General features: G+C 38.0%; 1 protein-coding gene across 1 annotated transcript in view; it reads right to left on the bottom strand.

Annotated features, from left to right (window-relative positions):
- Positions 1-10,348: 10,348 nt before the first annotated feature.
- The window catches only part of KAT6A (lysine acetyltransferase 6A), a 115,172-nt gene continuing 111,410 nt past the window's right edge, over positions 10,349-14,110 (bottom strand). Inside the window, exon 18 of the mRNA XM_032413331.1 lies at positions 10,349-14,099. Coding sequence (XP_032269222.1) covers positions 13,083-14,099 — 1,017 coding nt within the window. The 3' untranslated portion in view covers positions 10,349-13,082. The remainder of the gene's footprint in view (positions 14,100-14,110) is intronic.

The raw sequence follows: 14,110 nt of genomic DNA, 5'->3' as shown, positions 1-14,110 counted from the left end.
AAAAAGATGAATCAGGACACAGATCTTATACCTTTCACAAAAGTTAACTCAAAATGGATCTTAAGCCTAAATGTAAGATGCAAAACTTTAAAACTCCCAGAAGATAACATAAAAGAAAACCAAGAAGATCTTGGGTATGGCTATGAGTTTTTAGATACAAAATCAAAGACACAATCCATGAAAGAAATAATCTATAAGCTTGGCTTCATTAAAAATTGAAAATTCTGTTTGTGAAAGACAATGTTAAGAGAATAATAAGCCAAGCAAGAATGGGAGATAATATTTGCAAAAGATGTATCTGAGAAAGGACTATTATCCAAAATATATAAAGAACTCTTAAAACTCAACAATAAGAAAATGAACAATAATTAAGAAATGAGTAAAAGAGTTGAACAGACATCTCACCAAAGAAAACATACAGATGGCAAATAAGCATATGAAAAGATGTTTAACATGTCATTAGGGAATTGCATATTAATACAAGATAGTATTGGAATATCCAGAATTCAAAATAGTGATCACACTAAATGCTGGTGAGGATGTGGAACAACAGGAATTCTCATTTTTTGTTGGTAGGAATGCAAAATGTACATTCACTTTGGAAGATAATTTGGCAGTTTCTTACAAAAACTAAACATTCTCTTAATGCAATCCCTATCAAAATACTACCAGCATTTTTCACAGAGATAGAACATGGAACCACAAAAGACCCTGAAAAGCCAAAGCAATCCTGAAAAAGAAAAGAAAAGCTGGAGATATCACAATTCTGGACTTCAATAAACACATCATTTCTCATAGTTCCCAGAGTCAGGAACAAGTTCTGTTACAAAGCTGTAGTCATCAAGACAGTATGGTACTGGCACAAAAACAGACACATAGATCAATGGAACAGAATAGAGAGCCCAGATATGGACCCTCAACTCTATGGTCAACTAATCTTTGACAAAGCAGGAAAGAATATACAATGGAATAAAGACAGTTTTTTAAACAAATGGTGTTGGGAAAACTGGACAGCAGCATCCAGAAGAATGAAACTGGACCACTGTCTTACACCATACACAAAAATAAATTCAAAATAGATGAAAGATCTCAATGTGAGACAGGAATCCATCAAAATCCTAGAGGAGAATAACCTCTTTGACCTTGGCCACAGCAACTTCTTGCTAGACACATCTCCAAAGGCAAGGGGAACAAAAGCAAAAATGAACTATTGGGACTTCATCAAGATAAAAAGCTTCTGCACAGCGAAGGAAACAATCAACAAAACTAAAAGTCAGCCTACAGAAGGGAAGAAGATATTTGCAAATGATATATCAGATAAAGGATTAGTATCCAAATCTATAAAATTATCAAACTCAATGCCCAAAAAACAAATAATTAAGAAATGGGCAGAAGACATGAATAGACATTTTTCCAAAGAAGACATACAAATGGCTAACAGACACATGAAAAGATGCTCAACATCACTCATTATCAGGGAAATACAAATCAAAACAATGATGAGATACCACCTCACACCTGACAGGCCAAAATTAACAACTCAGGAAGCAGACGTTGGCAAGAATGTGGAGAAAGGGAAATTCTCTTTTACTGTTGGTGGGAATGCAGGCTGGTGCCGCCACTCTGGAGAACAGTATGGAGGTTCCTCAAAAAGTTAAAAATAGAACCACCCTGCAATCCAGCAACTACACTACTAGGTATTTACCCAAAGAACAATTGGGTACATGCACCCCAATGTTTATAGCAGCAATGTCCACAATAGCTAAACTATGGAAAGAGCCCAGATGTCCATCAACAGATGAATGGATAAAGAAGAGGTGATACACACACACACACACACACACACACACACACATACACACACACTGGAATATTACTCGGCCATCAAAAAAATGAAATCTTGACACTTGCCACGAGGTGGATGGAGCTAGAGAGTACGATGCTAAACAAAATAAGTCAGTCAGAGAAAGACAGATACCATATGATCTCACTTGTATGTGGAATTTAGGAAACAAAACAGATGAACATATGTGAAGGGGAAAACAAAGCGAGAGGGAAACAAAGCATAGAGACTCTTAATGATAGAGAATAAACTGAGGGTTGATGGAGGGGGGTGGGTGGGGGATGGGCTAGATGAATGATGGGTATTAAGCAGGGCACTTGTGATGAGCACTGGGTGTTATACGTAAGTGATGAATCTCTAAATTCTACTCCTAAAACCGGTATTACACTATATGTTAACTAGAATTTAAATAAAAATTTGGAAAAAAAACCCCAAAACTAAACTAAACTTTCTCTTATTATATGAGCCAGCAATCACACTCCTTGGATTTACTCAAATGAATTAAAAACTTACGTCAAATCACTGTACTGTACACCTAAACTAATATTATACCGTATGTTAACTAACAGGAATTCAAGTAAAAACTCAAAAGAAAACCCAACTTACGTTGACACAAAAACCTACACATGGATGTTTATAATAGCTTTATTCATAATTGCCAAAACTTGGAAGCAACAGAGACGTCCTTCAGTAGAAGAATGGATAAACTGTGGTACATCCAGACAATGAAATATTATTCAACATTAAAAATAATTTTCAAGCCATGAAAAGACATGGAGGAAACTTAAATGTACATTATAAGTGAAAGGACCCCATATGAAATGGCTACAGATTGTATGATTCTAACTATATGGCATTCTGGAAAAGCAAAACTATGAAGACAGTAAAAATATCAGTGGTTGGCAGGAGTTAAGGGAGAGAGAAAATGAACAGGGAGAGCACAGAGGATTTTTAGGGCAGTGAATTATGTATACTACTACAAAGGTGGAACATGTCAAAACCCATAGGATGTATAACACTGAAAGGGAACCTTAATGTAAACTATGAAATGTGGGTGATTATGATGTGTCAGTGTAGGTTCATCAGTTGTAAAAAAATGTACCACTGTGGTAGAGAATGTCAGTAGTGGGGGGAGGTATGCATGTGTGGGGACAGGGATTGTATGGGAAATTTCTGTACCTTCTGCTCAATTTTACTGTGACCCTAAAACTGCTCTAATAAATAAAGTTGATTAATTTTCAAAAATCTGCCACTATGAAGAGTTTTTCAATTTATTATAGTTCTGCCCTTTTTTGCTTTACATATTTTGGAATTGTTAATAAGTGTATGTGAATTTAGAATTTTTATATCTTACTAGTCAATTAAAACTTTACCATTAAGTAACCCTCTTTATCTTACTAATCCCTCTTCTTAAATTCTATTTTGCCTCATATTAATATAGCTATAGTAGCTTTCTTTTGGTTAGTAATTTCCTGACATGTCTTTTTCTATTTTTTTATTTAAAAAATTTTTGGTACTCTTACATTTTTTTCTGTTTCTCTTATAAGAAATATTCATATTATGAAATTTTAGGGTTTTTTTCCAACAATCTTTGTCTTCCTAATGGAATATTTAGTCCATTTAGAAATCATTTGATTGTGGACACATTTGGGTTTTAAGTCTATTTGTTGTGAGTTTTCCACTTAATCTACTTGTCTGTATTTTTTCTCTCCTTTGTTCCCTTCTTGGGGCTTTATTATTATTTTCTATCATCTCATTTTCCCCACATACTATTTTGGAAGTTACACACTCTGTTTCTATTCCTTTAGTGATTCCCCTGGAAATTAAAATACACATTCTAAATTTTCTGATAGCTAATATTAGGACAATATAAGGACATTTGTTTAACCCAATTTATCCTCTTCTAACTCATATGAAATTGTCATCTTGTATTTTAATTATATACATATGTGTGTGTATAATTGCTTAGATTTACCCATATATTTTCCCAAATATTGGTTTAACATTAGAAAATCAATCAACATTTGGGCACATTGACAGATTATAGGAGAAAAAAATTGTAAGAATTCTCAAGAGATGTAGAAAAAGCATTTCATAAAATTCAGCATCCACTCATGATAAAACTATTTAAAAACTAGGAATTAAATGACTCTTGCTTCGTCTATGAAGAGTATGCCTGCTTTTACCACTTCTCTTCAACATTGTGCTGAAGATATAACCCAGTGCTGAAAAAGGAAAAAAAGTATAAAAATTGGAAAAGAAATAAAACATTTTTAAAGATGATGTGACAGTATAGATAAATAAGCCAAGAAACTGCAGGTAAATTATTAGAATTATTAAATGAGTTAATAAGGTTATAGGATACAAAGTCAAAATACAAAAATTACTGCTATTTCTGTACACCAATAAACAGAAAATAAATTTTTTAAAAGTTAATTTTTTAGGGGCACCTGGATGGCTCAGTCGGTTGAGCATCCTGCTCCTGGTTTTGGCTCAGGTCATGATCTCAAGGGTCGTGGGATTGAACCCCGAGTGGGACTCCGCACTCAGTGGGGAGTCTGCTTGAAGATTCTCTCCCTCTGCCCCTCCCCCTGCTCTCTCTCTCTCTTTCTCTCTCTAAAATAAATAAGTCTTTTAAAAAAGTTAATATTTTTAATAGTTTCAAAATATTCAAAAATATTAAATACCCAAGAATAAAGTAACAAAGCACAGAACCTCTGCACAGAAATTACTAAAAAATTTTGATAGAAATTGAAGAATTCTTATACAAATATATCATGTTCAATGAATGGGACTGTCAATACTTTTAAGATACGAATTTTTGCCAAATTGATTTTGAGGATCAATGCAATCACAATAAAATGTCAAAGGATCAGGCACCTGGGTGGCTCAGTTGGTTAAGCTTCTGCCTTCGGGCCTGAGCTTCTGCTCAGGTCATGATCCTGGAGTCCCGGGATTGAGCCCCATGTCAGAGTCTGCTTCTCCCTCTCATCCTCCCCAGCTTGTGCTCGCTCTTTCTCTCACTCTCTCTCAAATAGATGAATAAAATCTATTTAAAAAATGATCAATGATGATTTAAAGTGATTTAAATGATTTTAAAAATGTCAGTAGGATCTTTTTAGGAATCTGGCAAGGTGATTCTAACAAGATATGGACATACAAAAGGCCTGGAAGGGTTAATCACTCTTGAGGAAGAAAAGCAACTTGGGAGGATTTGTTGCATTTAATAGCAAGACATCTCATAAAGCTACAGTAATTAAGACAGGATAGATATACAGCCAGTGCATAAATATTTCAGGAGAGATACACAGACCAGAATAGTCCCAAGACAGATCTACGCATCTAGATGCATGATGTCGAGCAGGGGTGGAGGAATAAATGGTGTTGGAATTGTATATTTATATGAGAAGAAAATGACACTGTTCCCCTGACTCATGCTATAAATGCAAATCATTCCAGGTATAGTAAAGAATTAACTATGTAAGCAAAACAATGAAGCTGTTAAAAATTGCTCTACAGAGAATACTATGATAATCTCAGGGTAGGAAAAGACTTCTTAACCCAGGCAGAAAAAGCACTCCCCATAAAGGGAGATATTATTGAACTGGATCACATTAAGAACTCTGTTCATCAAAAGACACCATTAAGAAAGCAAAAGGGCAAGTTACAGAATGGGCGGAGATATGTGTAGTACATGTAACTGACAGAAGACGCATCCAAAATGCATAAAGTACTCCTACAAGTCGGTAAGAAAAAGACAACTCTGTAGTAATACAGGGAAAAGGCTTGAACAGACACTTTGCAAAAAGAGGAATTTCAGATAGCCAATAAACACATGAAAAGGTGCTCAACATAATTAATAATTCAGTAAAATGCAAAATAGAACCACAAAGAGATTCCACTACACATCCACTGGATTGACAAAAGTTTAAAATAATTGAAAATATCAAATACTGAGGAGAATGTGTATAACAGGAGCTCCCATATACTGCTGATGGGAGAAAAAAATGGTATTTTTCTTTAAGATTTTATTTATTTATTTGACAGAGAGAGAGAGAGAGAGAGAGCTCACAAGTAGGCAGACAGGCAGGCAGAGGGAGAGGGAGAAGAAGGCTTCCTGCTGAGCAGAGAGCCTGATGCAGGGCTTGATCCCAGGATGCTGGGATCATGATCTGAGCCGAAGGCTTAACCGACTGAGCCACCCAGGCACCCCTAGTATGGTTATTTTTGAAAACTTTTTGGCAGTATTTAGTCAGTTGAATTTACATTCTATCATCTAGCACTTCCCCTTCTAGGAGTATACTAAGAGAAATGTCTGCAAATGTGTGCAGGAGACCTACGCAGGGTTAAATATAGCCACATTTCTAATAACCCCAACTAGAAACAACCTAAATCTATGTCAACTTTAGAAGGTATAAATACACTTTGTACAGTCCCATAATAGAATATTACACAGCCATGAAAATAAATGAATCATAGTGACATGCAACATCGGGAACAAACCTCACAAACATGTTGAGGGAAACCAGATGCAAAATGCAGAATTCCATTTTTTTTTAAGATTTAGTACATGTATTTTTAGGTTTGTAAAATTGTCAAATATTTTTAGACCATCTCAACTTCTAGAAAATTATTCCATTTGTGTTACAGGCTTTTTTAAAATTCATGATCCAATTTTATTCCTGAAATAGATTTTTAAACTTCAGGAGATAGCTATGAGGTCTTAAGTAAAATTTTAGGTACTGTAAACTTAGTGAAAATGCGTTCTTTAAAAAAAATTTATTATTGAAATATAGTTGACATACAATGTTATATTAGTTTCAGGGGTACTACATAGGGATTGGACAATTCTATACATTACACAGTGCTCACCATGGTAAGTGTGGTCACATCCGTCACCATACAGACATTATTACAATATTATTGACTATATTCCAGATGCTGTACATGATTCCATTTGTATAAAGTTCAAAACCAGGCAAAACGAAACTATGGTGTTTAAGAGTGCATACCAAAGTAGTAAAATATTTTTTAAAAATTTAAGAAAGTACCTATCACGAGTCTGGTGATTATCTTTGGTTGGGAGAGAGGATTGCAATCAGATTTCTGGGCTGCTGTACCATTTTCTGAACTGATTTAGTTGTACCGAGGTATTCACTTTAAACAGATGCATGAAGCTGTACATGTTTTATGGACTCTGTATATACTCTATTTTCACAATAAAAACAGGCATAAAAAGATGCTGAGAACCAAGTCTCTCTTCTTCTCTGGGCATATTCACATTTTCATGGGATGCCTGGAACGGCAGAGGAGGCTGCTTGGGGAGGAGCCAACTGAAGACTAAGCTGACGTATCAAGGAGGATGGAACAGACTGATAGAGCCGTCCCATAGCTAGGGAGCCCTAACGAAGTAACTCAACAAAGATAAGCTATAATGGCTTGGTTTGGCTCTGTATTGTTTTGTTTTCCTTTGTAATTTTAGTAGAATTACTTCCTTGGCCCTGTGAAGTTGTTCTTGAAATATTCCATGTTACTCAGTTTTCAGATTTACAACTTTCAATCAAGAGTCCTTTGAGGCTGTCAAGTTAGGGGTTCTAGTCAATTTTAGTTACTTTCCTTAAATAGGAGCTAGACAAACTTTTTAAAAACGGAGTAATTATTCTATTTTGCAAGAGGTCCTTGTGTTTAGTAAAGCCTCCATCACTGCCTCCTACTCAATATATAAGTGTTTTCATTTTCTCTGGAAAACTATGATCAAATTCAATCATTTTGACATAACTGACTACAACTGCTGTTCTAACTTTCTTTTTTGTTGTTGTTCTTTCTTTTAAAAAGAACATTACACCAATCAACTCTATTAAAAGCAATACATCAATTAAACAATTAAACAATTAGAACTTGTACGTGGGGCAGAGCCTTAGTCCCAGCAAAGAAGTTTTACGTATGAATGTTTTTCTTTACTTTGTTCATAAGAAACTTCAAACTTAGGGTACCAATTTCAAGGTTTTATATGAAGTTTCCAAAAATAGGAGATTCTGGGACTCAAAAAGCTAAGGCCAACTCAAGTAACTTGAGAAGTGATCTGAATGGCACGTGTCTCCCAACATTGTCCAGATGTCAGCTTTTCAATGCGAGTCGCAGAAACGCCGCCGTCCCAGCACTGCAGTGCCAGGCGCTAAGTACAGGCGACGAGTCGATGTCAGTCAGCCCCTTGTCTTAGTTTGCTCATCTTTGTACATGTACAAACTAAAAATGGTTGGTTAAAAATAAACATCTCAGAGAATGTTTAAATTTTTTTGAATGTTGCTTAAATGTGGCTTTCAGAGATGTCTGTGTAGTAGAGTTAAATGCTAGAACATTTTTTTCCTATGACAAGAATATATTCTCACACTTGAAGTTTATTCACAGAAATCACCGGAAAACAATTCGCCGAGACTTCTCTCTGCCTAGTGTTTTCAAAGATCTCAAAAAACCAAAGCCCATCATACCCCAAGGGTTTTCCTTATTTCAGGCAGAAATTACACCTGCCACCTTTTTGAGGCTTTATATAATTGGCATACCGATATTTAGACTCCTCATTAATATAGCAAGGAATCTCATTAAGCCCAATTTGTAGCTGTCACTTTGGAAAGAAAATCCACGGGTCTGTGCTGCATTAGGTAACCACACCAACTTATATAACAAACCCATCTTGCCCCTTAACAGAAATGTATTAACAAATGAGTTGAGTTTTGTTGTGGGGATTGCCAGCTTTCAATTGGATGACCATGCTCAAGAATTCCAGACGTATGTCAACATAAGAAATGTTACTCTATGTGGTCTTCTGAGTTCATTGACAGAAATGTGTCACTTGAATTTTTAGTTTTCTTGAAAGCCACGTGTCATAATAACCTTGCTTCCTCTGTTCTGCCAAGCAGTTTTTGTTTTTCACTATGTATTTCCATTTTCATCGTTGACCTATGTCTTGCACATTAAGACAAGAGGAAGGACAAAAACCATCATACACTGCCCCAGCCCTAACAGCGAGAACCTGGAACAGCAGTGGTCACCCGCAGAGCTCCAGTCATCTAGCTGACAAGACTACGGCTCTCCCGGAGTACACATGGTCACCATGCTACAGGGGAAGCTGGGCACCACCTGAGATGCTCAGAGAGGCACAATAGGAATAGATGTCCTGGAACCCTAGTTACTGAGTGTGGGGCAATAGATTCTAACACCAAGGCTGAGGCCAAGGCTCTCAGCAACATACATGAATTAAGTGTATTATCATTTTCCTCCCACATCTACCTTCTGACATAGAGTGAAAATGTCAGAAGGTGGACCATAAAGAAAGGAGAGCACCTCCTCTACTGAGATCATTCATGAGTTGGCTATAAATGGAATTTCATTATTTATATTTTAAATGTAATTTAAATATAGTGGGGATGTTAACACTTTAAAAAGTCTATCATACATTCTTTGGGTCACATGTCCTTTGGAGAAAAATCAGAATTGGGGGCGCCGGGGTGGCTCAGTCAGTTAAGTGTCTGCCTTCAGCTCAGGTCATGATCTCGGAGTCCTGGGATTGAGCCCCGCATCGGGCTCCCCGCTCAGCAGGAAGCCTGCTTCTCCCTCTGCCTCTCCCCCTGGCTTGTGCTCTCTCTCTCAAATAAATAAAATCATAAAAAAAAAAATCAGAATTGCTTTATTTTGAATTCACTTAAAGCAGGTAGTGTGCAGTAGCAAAGACAAGAAGTTGTTTTGGAGTCAGCCCACTAATGATCGCATAGTACAAGCTGACAGTCTTCGGGTCCAAATCATGGTTACTTAAGCAAGCAAAAGACATCAAGGGAAACAAATCATTTCTTTTCTGGAGATGACCTGACCTGACTATATGGCCTAAAACCTGAATGGCATGAGACTGAGAACAAATATCTGCTATCGATACTATTCATGAACACTTCGTAAATTCCTAACTCAGGAAAGAGTGGCAGCTAAAACTTGTACCTACCTTACCTCCCCACCCCCAGCTGTCAGTTTCCCAAAGCTAAATCTAATTTTCTGGAGTCTGCCTCGTATCCAAAATTCTAAATGAAGAGAGGCCAAGTACAACTCAGAAAACATCAAAAAAGATCATTTATGTTCAGGACCTTGATTTCTGGCAAATCTTCCTCGATAACATAATCGGGTAAGCTGAGATGAGAAAACTGCTTTGTTCCAATTCTAGGAACTCCTTGTATTGCAACTGCATTTCCGTTTTTTGGTTGAGTGAGTCCCTTTAGGTTTTCAAATGGATTTCCCTCAGAAATCCAAAGTGAGGTTATGATACCAAAATTTTCATTGAAGAGGAAAAACTGTCTACATTGTCAGCATTTAAACACACGTATGAGTGAAGACTGGCACTTCAAAGTAAAGGCCACAAACTGATACTTGCTGTATAAAGAGGAATGTGAAAAAGGCTAATATTTATAAACAACTGGAGAGTGTGAAATATTTGGGAGAAAAATTCCACATGCAAGACAGACATCCAAAATGGCTCAACATAATTTATTTTTTTTATGTTAAAATGTACAGAGTTCTTTTGAAAGTACTTGCTAGAAAGGGGAAAAAAAAGTGATATTACATACAAGGAGAGGAAGGGAGACCAACTGGCCCAGGAGCGCATGACATGGAGAAATACAAAGGCATCTAGGCACCCCTTCCCCGTAGCTTACAAGTCACCATGAACAAAGTACAAAGAGGTTACAAAACAGGAAAAGCAAATATAAACAGACAGGAATAGACTTAGCTTCATTTGTACATGCGGCTTTTAGAGGCATCTGGAGCTCTATTCACACACTCTAGAGATCTCTTTAAAGAGAATTTTTATCTTTCTTAAAATAGTTTTTAATATTCTACAACAAAGATAAAAAATTTTAAAGATGGAATGAAATGAAAAAGCTCTTATTTTAAAAGGCATCAAAGTCACTAACAGTGAGTTTTTAAATTTCTTTTTTAGAAGATTACCCAAGTTATCTTGCTAAAAATACATTTTTTTTTAAACAGAAGTGAAAAAATGACAGGTACCAATATTACTGTGTTGGATAATTTCTTTTATAATATAGAAAAGAACATTTTCTCTACAATAGTTCTACAGTCACAAAAAGGCTTGTGGAAAAAGGGAGCTGCCCGATTGAATTTTTTTTTTTTTAAAGAAACAAATGAAACCAAACACAACCGCAAACCAACAAAAACTGAATTCACGGCCCTCATTTCAACAGCTTCTCCTTCTGCCTTGACCCACCCTCCACCCAAGATACCTCCCTCCCGACCCACCCCATCCCCACCCCAACCAGGAAGCAATGACATAGCTGAAGATGTAGGGAGAGGGCAGCACAGTGCACTTTCTACATAGATGATTGGGAACTGGAAGAGTATATACAGAGAAACTGGGTCCTACACAGCCTTGCACATGCTCAGAATTGATAGCGGTTAAGATGTGGAATTCTGCCGTTTTCTACCTAACACATTTAATTGAGAAAGTCAATTAAAGTGTATAAAAAAAACAACAAACCTGTGCATTTGAAAAAATTTAATGCCTAATTAGTACTTCAAAAATTTATCTATATAAAATGTACAAATAAAGGAGAGAATTTAATGCTTACAGGTATTTCTTTAAGCAGTTCTTCCCCCTTTTGGATATTTGACTGCACATACCAAGTGGTATAATAGTTTCCATCTTCTAATGATGGAACATATATATAGATATATATATAGATATATATATATTTTTTACCTATCCCTGGAGCAAGTAATAGGAAGAGAATGGGCGAACTGGCTGCACGAGAGAAAAGACAATGGGAGTTGGGAGCAACATAGGAACCTGCTAAAACCCTGCTGTCCAGATTTGCCCTACTATGCTGGTGGTTGGTTTATCCCTCTTCTCTTTTAACCACTCACAGGAGAGGGGCTGGTGCACTCTGATTCACAGGGAATGAACTCAGGATCTCAAGACAAATGAAAACTAGAGGTATGTATCATTTAAGTAGCTATAAAACTCAGACCATGATCTCCCTTACGTCATCTCTTCCAACATAAAATAAACAGTGTCAAATGTTTGTCAGGTATTTTTCAAATCACTGAAATGTACAGTCATCCATCAACACTTTATGTAAGAATGTAAGAGGCTAATCATTGGGGACTGCTGTTTGAGTTTAGTCAGAGTCAAAGGCTCGAGAATCAAGACCCTTAGCATCTCAAAGTACATACTAAAAACAAGAGGCTGTGTGGAGTATGTGCGTTATGGCTGATTCACCAGGTGGTAAAAAACAAGAGGTAAAACTCCTCTTTTCTGATTGTTAATTGACCATCTCTATTCCTCCAAGGCTGGATTAGGATTGCAAACAGCTTTCCTCTGAGATTCTGCTGTTAATTGAGACTTACAGTATTTTTGTGTCTCTGAGTGCTGAGTGGGAATAGTAAACAAAAAACAAAACAAAAAAAACAAACAGAAAAAAAGAAAAAAATTATATTACACTTGATTTAAAGAAAAACAAACATTTCAATGAAGTCCATCTTAAAGAAACATTCTTGGGGAAAGGTTTCAAGAGGTGTGTGTGTGTGTGTGTGTGTGTGTGTGTGTGTGTGTAGGGAGTGGAGGGGATTTTAAAAGGAGAAGCATTTTCCTGCCTCGCTTTATTAATAATAATAATAATAATATTAACAATAATAATAAGTTTAAGGAGCTTGGGTTGTTCTCCATGTCCCCGTCCGAGTCTCCCGTAAGTGCCTCCTGCTGGAATGAAGTAGGAAATGAAAGGTTGGGTTTGGAGGAAAGGGTCTGGTTAACCCCAGAGATGTATATATAACATTTAAAAATGACAACACTGGGAGCTGCAAACAGTGAGGGGAAACATACATCTTAAAATAAAATAAAGATAGTTCACTTTTACACAAATTCTGTCCATGTGGTGTGTAAAGAAAGTAAGGCTCTTTTTAATTATGAAAAGGTTTTTGTGCATGTTTCCCCTATCCCCAAATCCATTTTTAGATGAGTTCTATTGTAAAATGTTCAAGATCGTGAAGAAAACCAAAACCCAGAACAAAATGAACCCAAAAAAAGAGACCAGGTTTTCTAAAAAATAAAATAAAACCAAAGAAAAATTCCTCTAAATCTACAGCAATATTTTAACTGGAAAAAGGTCCATTTTTCTCTGGTTTGTCAGTATAAAAGGTTCCTTTATTTATATATATTTAAGTTTTAATTGCAAGTTCATCTTGCTCATCTTCTCATGTAAGGTCCATTGAGTGACTGCTTGGGCACGCCAGCAGCATTCATGTAGCTGTGATGGGTGGGGCCAGTGTACATCATGTTTCCATGAGGGTTTGGCTGCATAGGCTGCTGGGTATAGGCCTGGCTCCCCATCATCCCCATCTGCATCTGCATAGGATACTGTGCTGTCTGGTTCATGTAGGCAGGGTTACTATGGTAACTGCTGTTCATCATGGGCTGGGTCATTCGATAGCTGTTCATGGCGTTCAAGGTGTTCATATTCATGGAATTGACATTATAGGCGGGGGTCGGCATCAAGTTGACCCCCATGTTCATGCCACGCTGCACAGCCAATGCGCGAGGGCCGGCCTGCATGGCAACCGCTGGTGGGCTGCGGCCGTACAGCTGCTGCTGGTGGGCAGCCGCGGAGGGCAGCGGCGCCGACTTGGAGCGGATGGAAATGTGCCCCTTGACCGGCATCTGCCCTTGCAACCTCTGCGTGTGAGGGATGCCAATGTTGGCGGCAGACATGTTGCACTGCAGCAGAGGGGACGTGAGGTTCATGGTGGTGGATGCCAGGTTCGGCGGCGGCGTCATGGTGGCTTGTGCTTGAGGGGTCCCAGCTAATGGATGAGACGGAGCTAGCTGAGCCAGTCCTGTGTTAGACAAAGAAACACTGGTTGCATAGGAAGTCACAGCAGGAGAATGGCTATAAGGCATGGCATGAGGGTCCATAATGGTGTTAGTCAGCTGCTGCAACTTGGCTAAGCTGAAGGTGGCCGACGGCTGCGAGTAGCTGCCGGCACCGAAGTCCCCTGGAATCCTCTCATAAATACTTATGTTCCCGGTGCCGCCCGATTCCGGGATCTCCATGATCATGGGCGCTGGAGTGAAACTGTTGTTCATGCTGCACTGCGACAGCGGGGGCTGCTGCTGCGGCGGCGGCGGCGGGGGCGGGGGCGGGGGCTGCTGGGGCTGCGGCGGCGGCGGCGCGGGCGGCGGCGGCTGCGGCGGCGGCGGCTGCGGCTGCTGGGGCG

The sequence above is a fragment of the Phoca vitulina genome, unplaced genomic scaffold (genome assembly GCF_004348235.1).
Source record: "Phoca vitulina isolate PV1807 unplaced genomic scaffold, GSC_HSeal_1.0 scaffold15, whole genome shotgun sequence".
NCBI classification, from domain to species: domain Eukaryota; kingdom Metazoa; phylum Chordata; class Mammalia; order Carnivora; family Phocidae; genus Phoca; species Phoca vitulina.
This window is presented reverse-complemented; position numbering and strand designations above follow the sequence as displayed.